This window comes from Macrotis lagotis, chromosome 1 (assembly GCF_037893015.1).
Source record: "Macrotis lagotis isolate mMagLag1 chromosome 1, bilby.v1.9.chrom.fasta, whole genome shotgun sequence".
Taxonomy (NCBI): domain Eukaryota; kingdom Metazoa; phylum Chordata; class Mammalia; order Peramelemorphia; family Peramelidae; genus Macrotis; species Macrotis lagotis.
The window spans coordinates 43279590-43303617 of record NC_133658.1 but is presented as its reverse complement, the minus strand read 5'-3'; the positions used below and the strand labels follow the sequence as shown (position 1 = coordinate 43303617).

The following is a 24028-nucleotide window of genomic DNA, read 5'->3' as shown; positions in this document are numbered from 1 at the left end:
AATTTACCTCTATTCCTGAAACTCCAGCCCTCATTGGTTGAGGATTATATAATTCCCAATTTCCCAGTCTACCTCTTATGTATTAACCCTTAGTATATCACCCCACCCAGATCATTCCTTCACATACATTGTATGTTATTATGATGACCCTTAAGCTCTTCCTGGTGTGGAGAAGCTAATATGTTTTAGGTTATTAAGCATGTTCATAGTAATGAATCCAAGTAAGCTTGGAGTCACCCTATGTCTACATTAATCTTCTTGATTTATACATTCTTTTACTTGTCCCCTTGATATTGTTCAATTAGGATGCAGTTATATGGATTAGCTACCTCTTTTATATTTTGCTAATCAAATGAGTCCTTCTTTTATAAAGCACAAAATTTCCCTCCGCCCTTCCTTCCCACCTCACTCCCCTCAGTAGAGAACAGTCATGTTAGCATTTTAAATATATATTTTGTTAAACATATTTACAAGTTAATAATTTTTGGCATGAGGAATTAGGATTAAGGGAAAGAGATGCATAAGAGATAATTTTTATAAAGTGTTCATCAGATTTGGTAGGAGTGTTTTTTTTTTTCTGTGTTTTGTTTTGTTTTTCTTCCTCTGGTTGGGGATAATATAGACCATTACCAGTTCAATATGGTTGTCCTAGCTCTCTGAACTGCTCAGAGGAGCTGTGTCCATCAAGGTTGATCATCTCACAATTTTGTTGTTAATCTGTAAATTGTTCTCTTGGTTCTGCTCCCTTCACTCAGCATCAGATCCCATAAATCATCCCATGCTTCTCTAGAGTCCAACCATTTATGGTTTCTTATAGAACAATAATATTCCATAGTATTCATGTACCATACTTATTTAGCCATTCCCCAATTGATGGGCAACCCCTTAATTTCCAATTCTTTGCCAATACAAAAAGAGCTGCTATGAATATTTTGGAACATGTGGGACTTTTTCCATTTTTTACAGTTTCTTCTTGATATAGTCTTAGAATTGGAATTGCTGGGTCAAAGGGTATGAACAGTTTTATTGCTCTTTGGGCATAGCTCCATATTGCTCTCAAGAAAGGTTGTATCCTTTCACAAGTCCACCAGCAATGCATCAATGTCCCAATCATTCCACAACCTCTCCAACATTGATCATCTTCCCTTTTTCTCATCTGGACTAATCTAATAGGTGTGAGATGATACTTCATTGTTTTAATTTTAATTTCTACAATCAATAGTGATTTGGAGCATTTTTTCCATATGATTGTATATAGTTTTAATTTCTTCATTTGAAAACTGTTCATATCCTTTCATCATTTATCAACTGGGGAATGACTTGTTACATTATAAATTTGAGCAATTCTCTCTCTATATATATTTTAGAAATGAGACCTTTAGGGGCGGCTAGGTGGCACAGCTGATAAAACACCGGCCCTGGAGTCAGGAGTACCTGGGTTCAAATCCAGTCTCAGACACTTAATAATTACCTAGCTGTGTGGCCTTGGGCAAGCCGCTTAACCCCATTTGCCTTGCAAAAACCTTAAAAAAAAAAAAAAAGAAAGGAGACCTTTATCAGAATTCCTGGTTGTGAAGATTGTTTTCCAGCTTTCTGCTTTTCTTCTAAGTTTTGGCAGCATTGATTTTATTAGTGCAAATTTAATTTAATATAGTCAAAATCATTCATTTTGCAGTTGGTCATAAATTTATCCCCTTTCTGTAGATCAGATAGAGTATTTTTTGATCTGTTAATTTATCTATGATATCACTCTTTATGTCTAAATCCTGTACCCATTTTGAGCTTATTTTGCTATAGGGCGTGAGATGCGGATCTATGCCTAGTTTTTACCATACTAGTTTCTAGTTTTCCCAACAGTTTTTGTCAAATAGTGAGTTCTCATCCCAGAGGCTGATGTCTTTGGATTTGTCAAATAGTAGATTGCTGTAGTCATTTACTGCAGTTTCTTTTGAACCACTGATCCATTACTCTATTTTTTTCACCAGTACCAAGCAGTTTTGATGACTGCTGCTTTACATTATAGTTTTAGATCTGATAGAGCTAGGCCATCTTCCTTTACATTTTGTTCATCAGTTCCCTTGCTATTTTTCCCCTTTTGTTGCTCCAGATGAATTTTGTTTCTATTTTTTCCTAGCTCGGTAAAGTAGTTATTCGGTAGTTTGATTGGTATGGCACTGAATAAGTAATTTAATTTGGGTAGAATTGCCATTTTTATTATATTAGCTTGACCTAACCATGAGCATTGACATCTTTCCAATTATTTAGATCTGACTTTATTTGGGTAAGGAGAGCTATTTCATTTCTTTCAAAATGGTTTAGGATGTAATCATGTTTGGGATATATTTAATCCTAGCATCCTGAAAGTGAGTATAATAATTTATAATGCCAAATTATTAATCTAAAACTCTATTTGACAATATCTGGGAAAAATAAGATCCATGGGCAACTGAGTTCATTTCTATCTCATACTAAATGAAATGAAATTTCTAAAATGTGAATTATTCCTTTTGTTTGTATTTTGGATTTAATTGTTTTTAAAAAGTAATTTAACATTAGTAAAGTAATAACATTATCAATTTAAGATTTCAGGTTCTAACTTCTTACTACCTCATTTTTAAGACTATAAGTGGCTTAAATAGAAACTACAAAGATAATCTATTCCTTTAGAAATCAAGTTAGTGGGATGGCGAGGTGGCACAATGGATAGAGCGCTGGCCTTGGAGTCAGGATTACCTGAGTTCAAATCTGGTCTCAGACACTTAATAATTACCTAGCTGTGTGGCCTTGGGCAAGTCACTTAATCCCATTGCCTTAAAAAATCTTAAAAAAAAAAGAAGAAGAAGAAGAAAAAGAAGAAGAAATCGAGTTAGTAAATTGGGTTTAAACTAGGAGAAAGGGTCAGAGATAAATATCTTAGGAAACTTTTGAAAGCCAGTCACACCTTGTTAGTCAGCAAAGTAATTTCCTAGTTCACTATGTGCTATCTGACCAGAGCTGGTTTGAGTTCAGAAAGGAAAATTTGTAGGAGTTTTTCAAAGCCAAGATTCAACCCTGAAAGGGAAAAAGGAACAGGGTTATCTATTAATTGTTAAATGACATTAAGAAATGTATTAAAGCTATATGAATTAGATAACCATGTATTTGGACTGATCTTTTCTATATTACTAAAATAAATTCTTAAGTTTTTAGAAGACATAATTGTGATTACAATATTTTCAGTGTCCGAAACATTATAATAAAGGATGATTCTCAAATAAACTAAACATTGTATGTGGCCCTAAAGTTATGATCTTTCTTGGGTTTTCTCTGACCAGTCTTAATTGACTTGATCTCATAGGAATTTAAACACTCTAGTTTCCTCAGGGTTTAGCATAAGCCACTGCATGCCTCTTAGAGTCTTTTTGCAGTTATTGAAAATGGTGGGATTAGAGATAGCTAGGTGGTGTAGTGGATAAAGCACTGGCCTTGGAGTCAGGAGTACCTGGGTTCAAATCCAGTCTCAGACACTTAATAAATACCTAGCTGTGTGGCCTTGGGCAAGCTACTTAATCCCATTTGCCTTGCAAAAACCTAAAAAAAAAAGAAAAGAAAAGAAAAAGAAAATGGTGGGATGAGAAATCTGGAATTTTTTGAAAGGAGAATCCCCTTGAGTTTCAAAGAAAAATCAGAGATTTAGTAAAATAATATCTTAGTAGAGTGTGGAATTCCTCTATTAAAATTCTTGTAGAAAAATAATGCTAAATTGAAATTTGTTACATTACATAACTTATCAGTTTTTAAGTTGGGTTTTAAGTCAAGTTATCTGATAATTGTAAAAAGAAATCATGGGAACCAACCCCTGGGTCATGATGAAAGATCACTTGACCATACCATAACATTTACTTGTTATAAGACAAAATCCTTTTTTATTATTATTATCTCTATATGTAGCTACTTCATAATTCTTTAATATTTTTGAGAGAATTTTCTATAAGGAAATCTAGATTAACAGTTTTGCTTTGCTGATTTTGCTAATGATTGGGTTAACAATGTGCTGTAACTCTTTAAAGGCTATATTTGAAAGAATTTGACTTAAGGTAATATGACTAGTATGAAAATTGTGAATTTGTTAATTTGAGTTATTGGAGCATGTAGCAGTTTGGAGAGGGAAATAATTAATTAAATTGTTCCCTTTATACTGATCATGTATCTTACATTGCTCAGTGAAATAATAATCCTCCCTCCTTCCCATTGTTCAAGTTTTTTAAATGAGATCAATGAACTTTTAGGAAAGTATCTTGCCCTTCCCTGACAAGGACTTCCCTTGGCATAAAGCAAATTCTATCAACAAAACAATAAATCCCTGGGCTACCCTGAAAGGATTCAGTCTTTGAACTATTGCCCCTTATTTACATGTCGTTAATTATCTCATTTCTGAACTGTGCATTTAGAGTTACCTTGGGTGTTTTTAGAAAATCTAACCCTGTTGTAAGAGTATCAGTATTGTAGAATTTTGAGAAAATCCTTGCACAAAATGGGGTTGTAATTATGTAATTATAATTATCAGGTTTACTTCATCTATTTAAGCATATGAATTAAAGTAGAAGATACACAGCAAATCAGTCAGGGCTATTTAAATTAACCATCTTAATATTGTGATAAAAGTTTGTAAAAAGTTCCTTTCTGTGAAAAATTTTCATTTTTAGGTAGTTCTTTGTAATTGATGTTGATAATAGCTGTGGTGAATTTTGATTAATGAAATCAAGGACTGTTTTGATGCAGATTTTTTTGTTTTGACTCAGTTGAAGATAACAGTTATTAATCCTTCTGCTCTCAGTGAATTTGACTCAAAACAACTTATAATTCCCTTTTGATCCAAACTACTGAAATGAAGTGAGCTTTGAATGTTTCTGTTGAAGTTTTTTAGTCTTATCCACCTGATTAAGCTATGTCCCTGCTTATGACTCTCATAGAAAAGTTTCTGTTGTTCAAGTTAATAAAAAATGTGGAAATAATTGGATAGAAGCATTTAAAGTTACTATAATAATTGTAAATAGAAAGGATCTTGCTAGTTTGATCTAAATTTGTTGTCATTTTATGACCTAAGCAAAAGTTATATTGGTATTTTGAAATTATTATATGTATAAGATTAAATTCCTGAAGAATTTCATTTTCTTTTGAGATGAGTATATTTGAGTAGAAGTAAATTTATAAAGCAAAATAGGTCAAATCATTATGTTTAAAAGGTTAAAATGAAGAAAACCACTATGCTGTTTTGACTAATCTAAAAAAATAAGATTTGACTATGAAAACATTATGTTTAATGAAAGATAATAATTCATATGGTACCCATCTTGGAAATCTGATTGTTTTATGACTTTCTTGTTACATTTGAAATTAGTATCATTTAAAGTTGCCTGAGATGTTCTAATTGATTAAAAGGATTCTAAAAGCAATGATTTGTATTTGTCTATTTTTAAACATGGCTAATAACTAAACATATTCTACTACAAAAGCACTTTTTTCTAAAGCCTGTTTTGAAAGGCATTTGGGATTATTGATATTTTTACTCCCAAATTTATTTCATTTTTAAGCATAGTCCTTACGTTGAACAATAGAATGAGCTGTGAGGATTTCTGTGATTTGCCACTGTAAAATTATATTCGCCACATGGCATTCTGGTCCTTTAGACTATAAAGATTTGAGCTAAATCTCTGTCTGATTATAGGAAATTGCTATTAAAGACTTCATGAGACTGAAAATTGGCCTTCTGAGCCTGAAATTCAGGTATTAAGGAAATTTAGTTTGGATCAATGCCTATAAGACCAGCAACCCTATGGAAGTCGTGGATATTTCTGGGTGACAGACTCATTGAAAAAGGTTGGGGGGAAGTGATTTTCAACAAGTTCTGAGATTGAACTTTCCTAACTCAGTTTCTCAAATATGACATTTGTAAATGTCTCCCCTAGAAGATATAAAATCTGGTTTAAGGCAATTGGTCATCCATATAGTCTTACTGGGAAACTGATGCCTAAATGAAACAGGGTAGTTGTCCTTTCTTATGCCTTTGATCCTTGTGATAAACTCCGGTAATCATCTCAGGTGATCAGAAATATAGAAACATGATAATCTTTGCACTATCATGAAACAAAAATAATCACATAATATTAATTTAGTTAAATATTAATTTAGTTAGCTATATTTCTAAGTTACCTTACTAAGGAAATCATTCAATCACAAGTGAATTTAATACAGTTAAAAAAATTTAGATGGAGTTCATTTCTTAATATAAGTTGATTTATAATAGAAGTTGATTTATACACTTTTTCCTTATAGATAGATGTGCAACCAATATTTTCTCTTCTGATTTTTATAGCATTCAGCTTTAAGTATTACAGAATCATCTCACCAGCAGAGCTAAAACAAACTGAAAATCATATGAAAATAGCAAGTCTGAAACATGGACAGATGAAGTAGCAAAGAATTTTTTTTGAAGAATTTCCAGGGATTTAATGAAAAAAGTGCAAAAGAAGGTGGCTTAGCCCTACCAAATCTAAAATTATAAAGCATCAGTCATCAAAACTGTCTGGTATTGGCTAAGAAGTAGAGTGGTGAATCAGTGGAATAGACTAGGTGCAATAGCAGGAAATGATTATAGTAATCTGCTGTTTGATAAACCCAAGAAGTCCAACTATTGGGATAAAAACTCTCTCTTTGATAAAAATTATTAGGAAAATTGGAAGTTAGTATGGCAGAAAACTTGGATTAGACTAACACCTCACACCCTATACCAAGATAAGACCAAAATGGATACAGGATTTAGATATAAAAAACATTATAAGCAAACTAGGAGATCAAGGAATAGTTTACCTGTCAGATCTATGAAAAAGGAAGTAGTTTATGATCAAGGGAGAGATGGAGAACATCATTAAAAACAAACTAGATAATTTTGCTTACATTAAATTTAAAAACTTTTGCACAAACAAAACCACTGCAACCAAGATCAAAAAAAAATGTAGTAAATTGGAAAACAATTTTTACAACTAGTATTTCTGACAAAGGACCCATTTCTAAAATATATAGAGAACTGAGTCAAATTTTAAAAAAAAACAAGCTATTCCCCAATTGACAAATGGTCAAAAGATATGCAAAGGCAATTTACAGATAAAGAAATCAAAGCAATCCATAGTCATATGAAAAATTGCTCTAAATCACTACTTTTTCGAGAAACACAAATTAAAGTATCTCAGGTACCACCCCACTCCTCTCACACTGGTCAATATGACCAGAAAGGACAATGATCAATGTTGGAAGGGATGTGGGAAATCTGGGACACTAATGCATTGTTGGTGGAGCTGTGAACTCATCCAACCTTTCTGGAGAGAAATTTGGAATTACACCCAAAGGGCAACAAAAATGTGCTTATCCTATTGGGTCTATACCCTGAAGAGATTATGAGAAAGGGTAAAAACATCACTTGTACAAAAATATTCATAGCACCCTGTTTGTGGTGGCAAAGAATTGGAAATTAAGTGAATGTCCTTCAATTGGGGAATGGCTTAGCAAACTGTGGTATATGTATGTGATCAACACTATTGTTCTATTAGAAACCAGGAGTGATGGGAATTCAGGGAAGCCTGGAAGGACTTGCATGAACTGATACTGAGTGAGATGAGCAGAACCAGAAGAACATTGTACACCCTATCAGCAACATGGGGGTGATGGTCAACCTTAATGAATTTGCTTATTCCATCAGTGCAACAATCAGGCACAATTTTGGGGAATCTGCAATGGAGAATACCATCTGTATCCAGAGAAAGAATTGTGGAATTTGAACAAAGACCCAAGACTATTACCTTTAATTAAAAAAAAAACCCACTGTTATCTTAGTATGTAATTTGGCTATCTCTTATTCTTTATGTTTCTTCCTTAAGGATATGTTTTCTCCCTCATCACATTCAACTTAGATCAATGTAGACCATGGAAACAATGTAAAGACTAACAGACTAGGGGGAGGGAAACAAGATTAGAGGAAAAATTGTAAAATTCAAAATAAATAAAATCTTTCTTTAAAAAATATTTTTTAAAAAAGTATCCAGATTTAGGGAATACTCTACATCTTTATTCCCATAAAAACCAAATTTTCTTAGCCTCTACCAACATGTTTACCATTACCATTACTACTCAGTCTCTAAAATCAATAAAATGACCAAAAGAAAAAAAAGAATATTTTTAAGACCATGATTATAATCCAATGAAATTAAATACTTATGACAAAATAATATCTTTTACACAACTCTTTAACAGCTGAGCCTATAACTTAATTGAATCTAAATGACAAATTTTTTATCTATATTGCTATTGCCAGGTTTCACAACATAAGCAGGCATTTAATTTTACATGAGCAAAAGCTTGAACAGTTGTGTTTCATAAATGTATTATGTGAACTCAAAAGTATGCTAGAGTAAGTAATATAAGCCATTGTTTTCAAGATTTCTCACTCTAAGATTCAAAGTGGAAGACTGGTTTTTTTTTGACCCAGGAGGAAGGATAATGATTTAGGTCAGGTGCTGGCATGGAATGGCACCTTCTTCTCAGGTGACATCCTTGAGTTTTTCCAGAGCACAAGAAGAATTCATGAGGGTGGTTGGTTGCCTGACCACTTTCTGGAGGGATTTGGAACTAGGGAACAAGGGAGTCAAATGGAGAGTTATCAAATGCCTTTCAGGGACTGACCTAGACTTGAATCAGTGTATATAATGAGTCAGAGACCTATTCCATTGGTAGTTACCCTCTCTCTAGAGGATCATTAGAATGAATTGTACTGGTGGATCACCAATGGTTCTCTCAAAATTTTATAATTTTTTGTGACCTAGGACCACTGGGCATAAGAGCTGGGAGTGTATCCACACTCTACCATTGGCTACAGGTATGACTTTTGAATAGATTCTTATTAGGGCTCAGTTTCTTCATTTGTCAAATAAAAGAATTGAACATTATTGCTCCATGCATCCCCTAATAAAGAATCCTCTTTTCAGCTAGAAGTTTGGAATGATAGAAAGGATTATTGATGGGTTGGATTTTTGGAGGTTTCTTCATCCCACACTTGAAGAAAGAAATGGAAATTTTAAGAATTAACACTTTTAGGGGTGGCTAGGTGGTGCAGTGGATAGAGCACTGGCCCTGGAGTCAGAAATACCTGGGTTCAAATCTGGTCTCGGACACTTAATAATTACCTAGCTGTGTGGCATTGGCCAAGCCACTTAACCCCATTTGCCTTGCAAAAAAAAAAAATGAATTAAGTACTTCCATTGGGATTAAACAGGGAAATGATGTAATCTTTTGCCATACTGGACTTGAAGTTCACACTCTTTGGGACAGGGAGGACTAGTATATAGAACACTACCCATGTGTAATGATTACTGTTCTTAGCCACTCCTTGGGAGCCACCCCTGTGACATAAGCACTGGAGAATATCTGGAACCAGGTGCTAAACCATTCACCAAGCATAACCCTTATCCCACCCACTTTGGAAATTCATTTAAGCAAAGATCTTCTGGGATAGAAGTCTCTTTCTTCTCTGGATTTCTTGCAGGTTCCTGCTTATTTTTTTCTCTTTCTAACCTAGAACCACATGCTCCAGCTTATGCCTCTGGAACAATATGGTCCCAGCTCCATGTGGCTAGATCTATGTTGATCTAAGCTTTTCTTCTCTTTTCTTCTCCTGGGCTCCCTGCTGTTTCCTTCTCCCTCCTTTCCTCTAAGTTTTTTCACTGGACCTATGTTGATCTAAGCTTCTCTGTCTCTGTCTCTCCCTCTCTCTCTCTCTCTCTCTCTCTCTCTCTCTCTCTCTGTCTCTCTGTCCCTCTCTGTCTCTCTCTCTGTCTCTGTCTCTCTCTCTGTCTCTCTCTCTGTCTCTGTCTCTCTCTGTCTCTCTCTCTGTCTCTGTCTCTCTCTCTCTCTCTCTCTCTCTGTCTCTCTGTCTCTCTCTGTCTCTCTCTCTGTCTCTCTCTCTCTCTCTCTCTCTGTCTCTGTCTCTCTCTGTCTCTCTCTCTGTCTCTGTCTCTCTCTCTCTCTCTCTCTCTCTCTCTCTCTCTCTCTCTCTATTTGTCTGTCTGTCTCTCTCTCTCAATGAAACTCCTTCTTCCAGACTGGATTCACTTAGGTGTGAGCCCAGTCATTTCTTTGGCTGTTTTCCTATCCTTTCTCTTTTTCTCTTAGACATTTTTGTCTGTACCTTTGTTTTTCAGTCAGAACTTTTACACTTCCAGGGTCAGTCATGAATTTTTCACTTAAAGAACCCTGATCATTGGATCTTTTACTCTCAGGGTGCCCCCTCAAATTCCTGTCATCATATTGGTGACTGGACGAAGGGATATGAACCACCTCGGACTCGGAGAAGGTGAGGAACCCCTTATCCATGCCCATCTTTCATCAATCAGACCAAGAATTAAACTTATGGGCCAACCTTCTCACTGTTTCCTGGAGATTATTGCAGGAAAGGAATGTATTGGTGTTGGTTTGTGGGAGTGACAGATGAGAACAATGGATATGCCTTTTTGCTATGTCAACCCCAAATTTATGGGTTTTATGTTTCTAAGTGTGTGGCACATTTTAGCTTTTTCTCTGAGGGTGCCCTCCAATTTCCCAACATCAAGAGGAATTTTTAAGGATTTTCTAGCAAAGAAATGGGAAAGACAGTAGGAATTTGTTTCTATCTAAAGATGGAATGGGAAAAAATTTGGAGGTGTTAAAAGTCCACAGAAATGGGGCCCACAAAAATGTACAAAAAGGGGCAACTAGGTAGATCAGTGGATAGAACACTGGCCCTGGAGTCAGGAGAACTTAGTTCAAATCTGACCTCAGACACTTAATACTTACTTATCTGTGCAACCTTGGGCAAGTCACTTAACCCCGTTGCCTTGCAAAAACAAAAAATGTACCAAAAAAAAAATCCCTGTAAGTGCACATTGACTTAGAAAACTACATTGTAACATCATTTATGTTTCAATAAAATTTTTATTTATTTTATTATCTATTTCCACAAATAACTACTAAGTTTCTCTCCAAGTAGTAATCACCTTCATTGGATTCTAAGGAGAAAATAGAGAACCTTTTATTATTCAGTAACCCAGGAAATGGAGTTGTAGCTTTGTAAGAAAAAAGAATTGGCCAAGCCAGTCTAATATCATTCCTCTCTGATATTCTGTGTGATTTCCAGCACTCACCTCCAAGAGCCTATAGTCCTTTCCATTAGGAATCATTGATGTTCTACTTGCTAGGGTTCCTATCAGACCTGACATTCTCAAGCCAAGATTCCTTTTGGCTTGAACAACCTACAGTCAGTGTTCCATGGTCCCCACCAGGTTATTTCCTAAGAGATTCTAAGGATTGTATAAAGTGAATGTATGTGTAGCGAGGAAGCTCTTTGAGGGCAGGATCCCTTGGACTGGGATCTACAAGGAGAGTCTAGTTTATTTTGCCTAGCAGGACAGTAACTGAAAGAAAAGAAAGTACTTGCCAGCATTGGTGGAGCCCTGTGGTACCTTGCTGATATCTTAGGAAGAGAAGTAAGGAAAGCTGTTAGGGACTGTTGTGTGTGGGAATACTGTGAATCTTTATCACCTAGTGCCCTTGAGCACCAGAACATTATTTTACTAAGTGCCATGGGAGTGGGAGTAGATCAGGTACCGGAGAGGATATTTGAGCATTGTATTTTGACAAATAAATGGCGACCTTGGTGAACAAAAGGGGAACTTGTCTTCCTTGTCTCTGGCCCCTTCAACTGTTTGTCTGGGGAAGGATAAGTGAGTCCAGAAAGGGACTCAACATATTGGCACCCAAACAGGGACACAAAGGCAGAGCTATCTGAGTGGAGTCCAGGATAAGGACCAGCAGATACAAGCAAGGAAAAATTCCAGGTGAAAGACTTGAGATTAACAAGTTTACCATAGGGCTGATGTTAAGGAAGTTGGTACAAGGAGGTGTGGAGGAAAGTGTAGGTAAAGAGAAAGTGTATTCACATCCATGGCCTGAGGAAGAAGAAATAAAGAAGTATTATCAAGAAAAGCCTAGGATCAGCCCTACAGCACGCAGGGAAGAGACCTCAGCAGTACAAAAGGCCATTGAAAAAGAAAAAGATCAGGGAGACAGTTTGAAGGATCTAGGAGCTGAGTTTCAATCATATCTTGTTATTGAGGAGCCAGATCTTTTAATACAGGAAACCTTAGGGGAAGACATAAGCCACTAGATATAAAAGCAGCCAGAGATTTAAAGAAGGCAGTGGGGGAATATGGGGCAAGATCACCTTTTGTCTGGCTACAATTGGATATTCTTGCATACTCCATATTAAACATCTAATGATTGGAAGCAGATTGTTAGAGCATGTTTGTCACCCAGATAATCTGGTTTTTGGATGATGGAGTTTATAGAACAATGTAGACTGATGGCTTTGAGGACAGGTCAATTTTTCAATAATGCAGACCAACTGTATTATGGGTATTATGGGTCAGAGACATATGAAAGAATTGTTACCTGTGTAAAGAATGCTTGGGGAACATATTCCAAAACAAAATGATAAGAAAGCACCATTTGCACTTATCAGACAAAGAAATGATGAGGCTTGTGTAGATTTCTTTTCTCAGTTCCAGGAGTCAGTAGGAAGAACTTTAGGAGATGAAGCAGGAATAGATGTATTAATAAAACAATTAGCATGGACTAATGCAAATGCTGATTGTTAGAAAGCAATGATTGGCTTAAGAAGGAATGCTACCATAGAGGAAATGATTCAAAGATGTGACAGAGAAGGGTCTCAGGTGTATCATACAGAATTAATGACAGAGGCATTTGCTAATATGCACATGGGAAATAAAGAGAAACAGACTTGCTTTGTTTGTGGAAAACCTGGACATTTAAAGAAAGATTGTTGGAGTGCCCAAGGAGCTAAACCCAGAAAGGGTTTAGGAACATCATCCTAAAACTCTGTGCCCAAAGTGTAAAAAGGCAGGACACTAGGCATCAGAATGCAGACAAGGAAATTTAAATGGAGAGAGGGGCCCTCTCCCAGGAGCCCATCAAAAACAATCAGTAGGAGATGGAATGGAAAAACCAGTATGCAGCTTTGGCAGCAAGCCAAACCATATCAAACTATTGATGGTTAAAAGTACCAGGTATCTGTCTCAGCTTGGTAAATGTGATACAAGAGAGTTGTTTCTGTTTTTGTGTTAGTGTCTAAACTCCTGTGTGTAGTGTGTGTATGTGTGTGTGTGTGTGTGTGTGTGTGTGTGTGTGTGACATTCAGATCTGAAATAGTTAAATGTTACCTGAGTTTAAGTTTGGATTTTGAATTTGATTGCTTTGAAAGGGTTTTTTTTTGTTGGCAAAAGAAAAAAACTTTGTAATCTTTGTCTGTTTGTAAGTTGGGAATAAAATATTTCAAGGAATTGGGGAATATTGGTTTTTATTATTGTTTAATTGACATTTGTTTATACTATTTTTAAACTTTTGTTTACAACTTATGTGGCATCCACTATGTAATTGAATTAAGGAATTTTGCTTCAAAAAAGACAAGAAGGGTGATATATTAGGGACTCTTGTATATGGGAATACTGTGAATCTTCATCATCTGGTGACCTTGAGCACTTGTTTTACTAAGTGCCAGGGGAATGGGAGTGGATTAGGTACTGGAGAGGATATTTAAGCACTTGTACTTTGGTAAAAAACGATGACCTTGGTGTACAAAGGGAGGACTTGTCTTTCTTGTCTCCTCATCTGGAAAGGAACTCAACAGAAAGTCAAGAAAATTCTAAGAGGAAACACAGTACTGATGATGAGTCCATTGAGAGACAGACTTGGATGTATTGGGTTGTCAAATTCTGTGGCCAGAAATGATGTACTGATGCTTGCCCAGAAATGATAGAGTGCCATGATGTCTTGCTGACATGGGAGGAAGCGAAACCAGTTCAAAGCCAAGAGACTTCACCTCCAATAGTCCTATTTGCTTTCAATCTGGTCAGGGAGTGGAAAGATTCTGGTAATGACAAGTGAGAAGGATGCCTTGCATAGCATATTCCTCACTATGATAAAAATAATTGTGCCTTTCTCTCTGTCAACTCATTGGTTAGTCTTCAGAATTACATTCTACTCAAGAAAATCTACCCCAGCAACAAAGAATGAAAGGTTTTCATAAAATATTACCTCATCATCCAAATGATGAGAATAACCTTCAGGATTATAATTATTTTGTTGAAGTAATGTAACTTGTCTTGGAATGCAAAGTCTAGGAACAGTATACTATCCTCCCATTCAGTACTTATCATCAAAGAAGAGGAGGCTTATGAGCTTCTTTGGAATGCAAGGCTTTTCCATGGGAATAGTCTACTGTTCTCTCAGTTGGTAAAAATAGTTTTATCATAAGATAGGTGGCTAACTTAGAATGCAGGGTCTTTCTAGTAGTTTAAGAATAATATTCTGTTCTTGTGTTAATGTTTCTTTTTTTATTTAAATTTATTTATTTAAGGCAGTGGAGTTAAGTGACTTCTTAACCCTGAGAGGACTTCACTAGAAATATTAACCCTAAGAAGGTTTTATTTATATTCCACTCATCCCCCATTTGGCCAATTCTGCTTTTTAAGGCATTTTTCCTCATTGACTTTTTAGACTTTTTTTTTTGCAAGGTAATGGGGTTAAGTGACTTTCCCAAGGTCACACAATTAAGTTATTATTAAGTGTCTGAGGTCAAATTTGAACTCAGGTCCTCCTGACTCAGGGCATGTGCTCTAGTCACTGCTCCACCTAGCTGCCCCTTGGACCTCTTTTTCTAATTGATCTAGTCCAGTTTTTTAAGATGTTATTTTCTTCAGTATTTTTTGTGTCTCCTTCACTAAGCTTCGCTATATCCTATATCACTCTCATTTCCCTTCCCAATTTTTTCTTTACTTCCCTTATTTGATCTTCAAAAACCTTTTTAAGGTCTTGCATGGCCTGAGACCAATTCCCATTTTTCTTGGAGGCTTTCAATGTAGAAGCTTTGACTTTGTTATCTTTTTCTGAGTGTGCATTTTATTCTTCCTCATGGCCATGGTAGTTGTCTACAGTCAGAATTTTTTTCATCTGTTGTGTGGTCATTTCCCCAGCCTATGACTTGATTTTAATTCTTTGTTAAGGTGTAGGACTTTGCTTCTAAGGTGGAAGGTGCACTGTCCCAAGCTTTGGGGCTTTTTATGCAGCTGTTTTCAGAGATACTTCTACGGATCTGCAAGTTTTCAATTCTTGAAAGATCTAAGAAGAGATGTTTTGTCTATTCTCCTAGTCTCTGCTCTGGTCTACCAATCTGGTCCTTTCTACCCTAGAACTGTGAGGAGGGTCCTCAACTACCTTGCAGCAGTAAGCTCTGTTGTGCTTCTCTTCCTGGGACTATAATCCAAGCCCGTGGCCTAGATATGACATTGGGCAAAGCTCTGCCTCACTGATAGGAAAGAGATCCTGTAATGTCCTTCTGCCCCACCCCACCCCCACCTTATTATCTGTGGACTGAGAAATTCAGAAAAAAGCTGTTACTGTAGATTCAGTTACTTCCAAGGACTGTCCTGCTCTGTTAGGGTCAAGTCTGCTCTGCTGGGACCTGGACTGGACTGAACTCCACTTTCATCCTGGCGAGAGCTATCCTTAGCAATCTCTGGGCTGAGTCCCCTGAGGCCCTACTGACCCCCTCCCCTCTTTTCCTGCTTTGCTCTGCATTCCTCTCTCACCCCAGAGCAGCATTGCATTCCCCCAGGTCTTCCGAGTTGTCTTGGACTGGAAAATTGTTTCACTCAATCTTTTTCTGGGTTCTGCCACTCTACAATTTGTTTAGAGTCATTATGTAAAGGTATTGAAGTAGTTTGGGGAGAGCTTCTGGGGAGTCTGTGCCTTTACTCTGCCATCTTGGTTCTTCCTCCCCAATAATCAATTTCTACAATTTGAGGAGTTAACTCTGGACATTTCTTAAAATGTGTATTCCTACTTTTAGTTAGGAAAGGGTGGAAATGAAAGGGGGGGGGAGGAAACCAATGAGAGTCAAAGATCAGAAAAAGTAATTAGATTAGGACAACTCTGACTGTGTTAATAGAAATGAGTAGATGCAGGTGTCAGCAATTTGGGTTTATTAAGTGCTTTCTTTGGAATTAAACAGGGTCTATGAGTCTCTGTGTGTGAGAGAGAGGGGAGGGATTTTTAGGGATTTTTCAGGGGTGTCAAACCCCCATTTCTTTTTTTTATAAAAAAAGAGTTTATTTATTTTGAGTTTTACAATTTTCCCCTTCCTCCACAGCAGGCATTCTGTTAGTGTTTACATTGGTTCCATGTCGTACATTGATCTCAGTTGAGTGTGATGACAGAGAAATCATATCCTTAAGGAAGAAAAATAAAGTATGAGATAGTAAAATTACTTAATAATATAATACTTTTTCTGTTCTAATTTGACAGTAATAGTCTTTGATCTTTGTTCAATGTCCATAATGCCTTCCTGAACACAGATGGTATTCTCCATTGCAGATAGCTCAGAATTTTTCCTGCTTGTTGCACTGAAGGGATGAACAAGTCCATCAGGGTTGATCATCACCCCCATGTTGCTGTCAGGGTGTACCGTGTTTTTCTGGTTCTGCTCATTTAGTTTAGCATCAGTTCATGCAAATCTTTCCCTGAATTTCCATCCCTCCTGGTTTCTAATAGAACAATAGTCAAACCCCTATTTCTTTAGGGTGTCACAAGAATGTACAAACAGGTCCCTGTGAGTGCACATTGACTTAGAAAACCATATAATATCATTTATATTTCATCATACTTTTTATTTCTTTTGTTATCTATTTCCCCAGATGAAGACTAAGGTCCTTTCCAGGTCTCAGTTACTTTCATTGGATTCTAAATGGAAATAGACAACCGGGTACACTTCAGGAAATGGAATTGCAGAGATTATTGATTTGGAAGAGAAGATATGGACCAGACCAAGCTAACGTCATTCCTCTCTCTGGTACTCCATGTGATTTCCAGCCCTCACCTGCAAGGGATCATTCCATTAGGGATCATTCATGTTCTACCAGCTAAGATTCCTTTTAGACCTGACATTCTCTGTTTAAAGATTCCTTTTGGCTTAAACAGCCTATAGTCACTGTCCTGAGATCCCCATCAGGTTGCATCTGAAGAGAGCCTAAGGAATGCATAAAATGAATGTATGTGTAGAGAAGAAGCCCTTTGAGGATCTCTTGGACTTGGATCTGCAAGGACAGCCTAGAGCAAAGACTAGCAGGAGAATAACTAATGAAGTAATAAATGAGAAATGATGGATTTGTAGGCAACAAGATGAACTCTAGTGAAGCTTCAAAACTTTTTTCTGATTTATTCTCACAGAAGGGAAAGAGATCCAGGGCAGATAAGGGGTCTTTGTGTTCACAACTCTAGTGTTAACCTGACCCAGAAGTGCTAAGCCAATAGGATCGCTGGGATAAAGTGAAAACTCACTTTTCCAGTCTACCTACAGCTACTATATAAGCCTGAGGGATAAGGTGAGAACTCACTTCTCCAGTCTACCTACAGGTACTATATAAGCCTGAGGGATAAGGTGAGAACTCACTTCTCCAGTCTACCTACAGGTACTATATAAGCCTGAGGGATAAGGTGAGAACTCACTTCTCCAGTCTACCTACAGGTACTATATAAACCTGAGGGATAAGGTGAGAACTCACTTCTCCAGTCTACCTACAGCTACTATATAAGCCTGAGGGATAAGGTGAGAACTCACTTCTCCAGTCTACCTACAGGTACTATATAAGCCTGAGGGAGTTCAGTCTGAGCAAATAGCTGTTTGAGGAGGAAGCTAGAAGAAGAGCAGCAACCTCCAAGCAGATCCTGCAGCTCCTGCCAGCAGTCTCAGCAAGTCCATAACCATCAGTAGTACCATGGCAACTTCCTTGCCCTCCACAAATGGCAGAATTGATACCACCAGCGAGATGCCAACTTTGAATGAGAGTAACATGTTGATGAACTCTCAATTTTCAGGAAGTCCTGCAGCTTTTGCTGGGGCTCCTGCAGTTGCTCCTGAAGCTACTCCTGAAGCTGCTCCTGCAGCTGCTCCTGCAGCTGCTCCTGAAGCTGCTCCTGCAGCTGCTCCTGAAGCTGCTCCTGCTCCTGCTCCTGCTCCTGCTCCTGCTCCTGCTCCTGCTCCTGCTCCTACTCCTACTGCTGCTCCTCCTTGGGCCCCTGCTGCACCCACTGTCATCTTAGTTCACAATGGAGCAGGATCTGGGCTCTCCCCCCTGGCGGAGGGGAATGTGACCCATTCTGTGTTGCCTTCCACTTCTGATCCTGTCCCCCAGACTTCTTTCCCCAGCATGGCTGTCTCCTCCTCAGCCACTGTCCTTTCATCTTCCAGTATTAGGTGTGTGGCACCTGCCACGGCACTATTGAGGCCTGCCATTCAGACAGCAGGGCCAGCAGCAGCTCCTGTAGCAAAAGCAAACCCGAATGGGGGTGATTCCACCATGAGTGTGGGCAGTTTGCCCACTGCTGCTGCTTCTGTGGCTTCTGGGGGTGCTGGAGTTTCCCTTCAATCTTCCCTGGTGAGCAGCCAGCCTGGTCCCAGCATGCCAGGCCCAGCCAAAGTACAGGTTATCAAACCAAAGTCCCCCAAAACCATAGTTCTAGTGCCGTTCATGCCTCAAAACCAAGCACGGGCAACCAGCCAGTCCACTGCAGCAGGTGACCAGATCACTGGGCAAACCGCACCACAAAGCATCCCCAATCCTGGTGGGATACCAGCTCCTAGGACCTCTACAGGGATGGCTGAAGGCACCACCAAGACACTGACACAAAGACTACCAGGGAATGCAACAACCATTGCAGGTGGTATCCAAACAAAGTTGGTTCAACTACCTCGGGATCCTACAAAGATTACAAAAATTCTGCTCCCCCCAGGGATGGCCCTAGTTCAAAGTGAAAATGGACAATTATTAGTACTTCCTCAAAAGATAATGTCACAGAAGCAGGCTCAGATCCAGAAGAGCAAGGCCCTTTCCACAAATGACAGTTCTGTTCAGATGTCAACTGTGAAGGCTCCTGGAAAACTAATTATTGCAACACAAGTGACACCAACTACTGTAATCACTCAGATGTCTCAGACACAGAAGACTCAGCCAAGGGTACAGCCAACTCCAACATCACAACCTTCTTGTGTAGCACAGTCTCCTGTTGATCTGGGGGGTACTAACCAGAACACTGCATCGGGAACAGCCTCTGCTGTACAGTCTGGAACTCTTCAGAAGACTGGACAACAAGTCACAGCAACTACTGCTACTCCCACACAAAATCTGGAAAATGTAGAGAAATGTAAGAATTTTCTGTCAACATTAGTAAAATTGTGCACAGCTGGTAAAGAGTCTACCGACACAGCAGCAAAAGTTCTAGAATTAGTAAAGAATCTGTTGGCTGGGAAAATTGAAGCAGAAGATTTTATCAGCAAGTTATATCAGGATCTGCATACTTCACCTCAACCTTATCTCTTGCCTTTCCTAAAGAAGACTTTACCAATGTTGAGACAGTTAACACCAGATCCAGCAACTTTTATCCATCAAAGTCAGTCCCAGAAGCCTGAAACACAGACCCTGCCAGCAGTGGTAATGAGCTCTACAGTTCAGGGAATGGCAGGGAAGACTTTGGCCACCATCATGACCACTCCTCGGCCACCAGTCATCAGTGTGACAAAGCCCACCCTGGTCTCAGTTAGCAAACAAGGACAGCCTACACCTCAGGTCATCCAACAGCCACAGAAACCAAAGGCATTGATAAGACCTCCACAGGGAACACTGACACCAAAGCCTAAAGTGGCATTGCCACAGCCACGTAATCATATCATACTCACTATTCCTCAGCAAATTCAACAGAATCAACTTCAAACAGTTCCTGTGATCAAACCTGCCACACTACCTGGCAACAAAGTTCCTTCTTTTGTATTGGCACAAGCAGCTGCTGCACAAAACAATAAATTGAAAGAACCTGGAGGTGGGTCTGGCAGGGATGATGATGACATTAATGCTGTGGCATCAATGGCAGGAGTAAAGTTATCAGAGGAGCATGCAAAGATTTTGGCAACAAATTCTGGATTAATGGACACGTTGGCAAGATCTGGTAATGATGAAACTTTTCTCCTTTCAGCCCCTTTACAAAGAAGGATCTTAGAAATAGGTAAAGAGAGTGAAATAACCCAACTGGATCCTGATGTGATAAGTTATGTGTCACTTGCCACCCAGCAAAGGCTACAAATTCTTTTAGAAAAAGCATCTCTAGCTGCCCAACACAGGAATCTTTCTTATAAGGATGATGAAAGATATGAAAAGGCAAGTGATGTCCGGGCACAGCTCAAAATCTTTGAACAGCTTGATCGAATTAAAAAACAGAAGAAAGACGAACAAGAGAGAGAGATTTTAATTCAAGCTGCAAAGTCTCGATCTAGGCAAGAAGATCCAGAAAAACTGAGGTTGAAACAGAAGGCAAAAGAGATGCAAGAACTAGAGCAAGCACAGAAAAGGCAAAGGGATGCCAACTTAACAGCCTTGGCAGCAATTGGTCCTAGGAAGAAAAGGAAAGTGGATTCTCTGGAACCTGGATCAGGGACAGAAGGTTCTGGAACAAGTACAACAGTCCTGGGCAGATCTGGAGTTGGAACAATTACAAGACAAAGGATGACTAGAATCACACTCAGGGACCTCATATTTTGTTTACAAAATGATCAAGCAACAAGACACTCACTATTGCTATATAAAGCATTCCTTCAGTAAAGTGGGAAAAAAAATCAAGGTATTTTTGATGGCCAAGCCTGGGGACATTTTTATATATCTTCAGATTATATATTTTTTTGGCATAAGCAATTGGGATATTGATTTTTATTTTATTATTTATTGTTTTATTTATTATAATCTATTATTTTATAAATATTATATTCCTGTTTATAAATCAACTGTTCAGTATGAAAGAAAGTTCATTTCTGTAACAGTGAGAATGCTTACAAAGGCTATTATTACAAAGGATATTATTAAAGGACAATTCAATCTTAACTCATTTTTGAATGAGTGGCCTTCTTACCAAACAAGTCATAGATAAAGACTGATGGAATTATTTAGCAGATAAGTAGCTGCCCTTTGTCAGACTTGTAGCAGTTACATTATTTGTCCATTTTAGTTTGGCTTACCTACATTACAGAGGCATATCCTGTATTTCCCTGAAAATAAGCCCTAGAATGATTTTTTTCAGGATGCTAGTAATATAAGCCCTATCCCCAAAATAAGCCACTTTTAAACTTATCAGCCAGATAGACCAGTTAGTAAATCTGTTGCAACACATGATGGACATGTTGTTTTATATAATAATAATGTCAATATAGAATTAAATATAAATGATATTGACATTAATAATTAAAATAAATGATAATTATTTGCAAATACTCAAGCAGGCACCTTTGGACGAGAGGTAAACACCTATGTAAGAGAGAGGAAGAACTTCCTTAGAGAGAGAATAGATCAAATAATGATTCCCACAGGAATCTCTAGACATCTGCTGAAAATGGACCCTGATGCATCTTTTGGAGCAAAAATTAATGTAAGTGCCAGTCTGATTTGGGGGGAAATATAGTATGTTACAGCTAATGACCTCATTTCACTTTGTTATCTTTATTTTTTAAAGTTAGTTAGCAAAGTAAACTGATGTTTTAGACTTTATTGTCTTCCCCCAAAATGTTCAAAATTCAAGAGGAACATTTCATTTTAGAAACGTAACCTCAGTTTTTAATCACAACACTGTCAGTTCCAGGACCTGAGAGTCCACAAAAGAAAATTCTTTCTGAATGTGTTATTTGCATCTGTAAAAAGCATTTTATTTTAAAAGGAAAAACAAAAATCTTTTCAGTATAACTTACCCTATGCTTTTAAGCTAAAAGTGAAAGTTTAGATTAAAAAAATCAAAAGTTCCAGAGTCAGGAGGACCTGAGTTCAAATCTTTCCTCATACACTTCATAATTACCTAGCTGTGTGACCTTGGGCAAGCCACTTAACCCCATTGCCTTGCAAAAAAAAAAAACTAAAAAAAAAATCAAAAGTTGAGAAGAATCCTCAAAAGACTTTCTCAGTGTCAAACAAGTATTGAACAAATAGTTGATCTATTTGGTCAAAAATTGTACATGTTTTTGGCATATAACATGCCAAATTTTAGTTATGTAATATATATATATATATGTGCATATAACATATGCCAATTTTAGTCCTGTAAACTAAAATTATTTTGCTAAAAGACTATACGTAAACTGTGGATCAACTTTAAAGATGTCCAGAGCAAAGTGCCTTCTTTGTACCTATTTTTTAAAATTTCAAATATACTAATTTTCAAATGCTATTGTATTAAATTGCCTATTCATTGTATTGTTATCTAGATATGGATTTCTTTTCTTTCTTTTTTTTTTTGTAAGGCAAATGGGGTTAAGTGGCTTGCCCAAGGCCACACAGCTAGGTAATTATTAAGTGTCTGAGACCGGATTTGAACCCAGGAACTCCTGACCCCAAGCTGGTGCTTTTATCCACCTAGATGCCCTTTATGGATTTCTTTTCAAATACTGTTGTATTAAATTGCCTATTCATTGTATTAAGTTATCTTGTTATGGATTTATTTTCAGATATTATTGTATTAAATTGTCTATTCACTGTATTAAGTTGTCTTGATATGGATTTATGAGTAAAATACTTTGGTTTACTGGTGTGAATTTGCATAGACTCTTCCTTTACTATCCCCTTAGCTTGTAAACCGAATGCTGATCAGTATTTGTATCAGTACCTGACCACTGAAACAGCTTTCCTTTTTTCCTTCAGGAAAGCTTGTCTTTCCATTCTGTTTCTGTTCAGATGGTAAATATTTTACTTTCAAAAATGAAGATTTTACAATTCTATTATAAGAACATGTGGGAGCCTATTCACAAGCTAATAGATGATAGACTTTTTAGAAATGAAAATCTTAGGAATGTGATTTCTAGCTTGGAATTGAGGGAGTATGGCCTTTTTTTAAAAAAAAGTGTTTTCAGAGGCACATGTAGATACTTAGGATTCTTTTATATGTTTTAATCTTCAAGAATGTCAAAGCTGATCCTAGCCTCTGGTCTTCACAGAGAGACATTGAACCTAGACTGTGTTTTGTGTGGTGGCAATGGTATGGAGAATCTAATCAGTGATAGGACAATTAGAAGAAAAGACCAGAATAGACTCTCATTAGAAATTGAAGTTACATTATAGAAACCATATCTATGGTGTTACTTTTAATTGACTATGACTAATTTGGAGACTAGAACCCAGGGAGCTGCTGTGTTTCGTGTGTGTGTGTGTGTGTGTGTGTGTGTGTGCACACGCATGTGCATGCACATGTGCTTTTTAAAATGCTGTTTGTATTGTTGGAGCCCACTTAAAGTTGCAGGCTAGGATTCAGACAGGTTCAAAGGAACATACTTCAGTTAAACAAATCACAGGAAACTACTTAGATCTGTGCGATGGAACCCTGAATAGGGTTAGTAGGACATCCCTGCCTTTGCATTTAAAAAAAAGATTCTTCTGGGACAGCTTTGATCTGCTCCTTAGACTTTAGAGGCTGTTTGTTGCTAGAGAAGACCTGTAACTTGTGTGTGGAGAATTTGCTGTGAGCGTTATTGCTATCCTAATGGATTGATTTTTTTTTTTGTCAGTATTGCTGTAACATCTTCAGTAACTGGATATAAATGTGGTTTGAAGTCAGGGAGACAGTGTAGCCAATATAGCCAAGGAAATTGTTGATCGGCAAGAGTCTGGGGGGACTGGTGACACATCTTCAAGTGAGACAGAAGCAGGTAGTGCGAACTCTTGGCTTGCATAAAGTTTTGCTTAAAGTGTCTAAACATTTAACTTTTAACTATAGCAGTATTAACACCCCAGAATGCTTTTAGGAAAGCATCATTCACAGGTGTCTGACTCTGCAAAAATAATGGTCTTATGTGTGCCACTGATTCATCCTC

The 24028-nt window shown here is 37.5% G+C and overlaps 1 protein-coding gene across 1 annotated transcript in view; it reads left to right on the top strand.

Annotated features, from left to right (window-relative positions):
- The window catches only part of LOC141505544 (transcription initiation factor TFIID subunit 4-like), a 43048-nt gene extending 22262 nt beyond the window's left edge, over positions 1–20786 (top strand). Inside the window, exons 3-5 of the mRNA XM_074211499.1 lie at positions 10308–10381; positions 17882–18087; positions 18217–20786. Of these exons, the coding sequence (XP_074067600.1) occupies positions 10308–10381; positions 17882–18087; positions 18217–20786 (2850 nt within the window). The remainder of the gene's footprint in view (positions 1–10307; positions 10382–17881; positions 18088–18216) is intronic.
- Positions 20787–24028: the final 3242 nt, after the last annotated feature.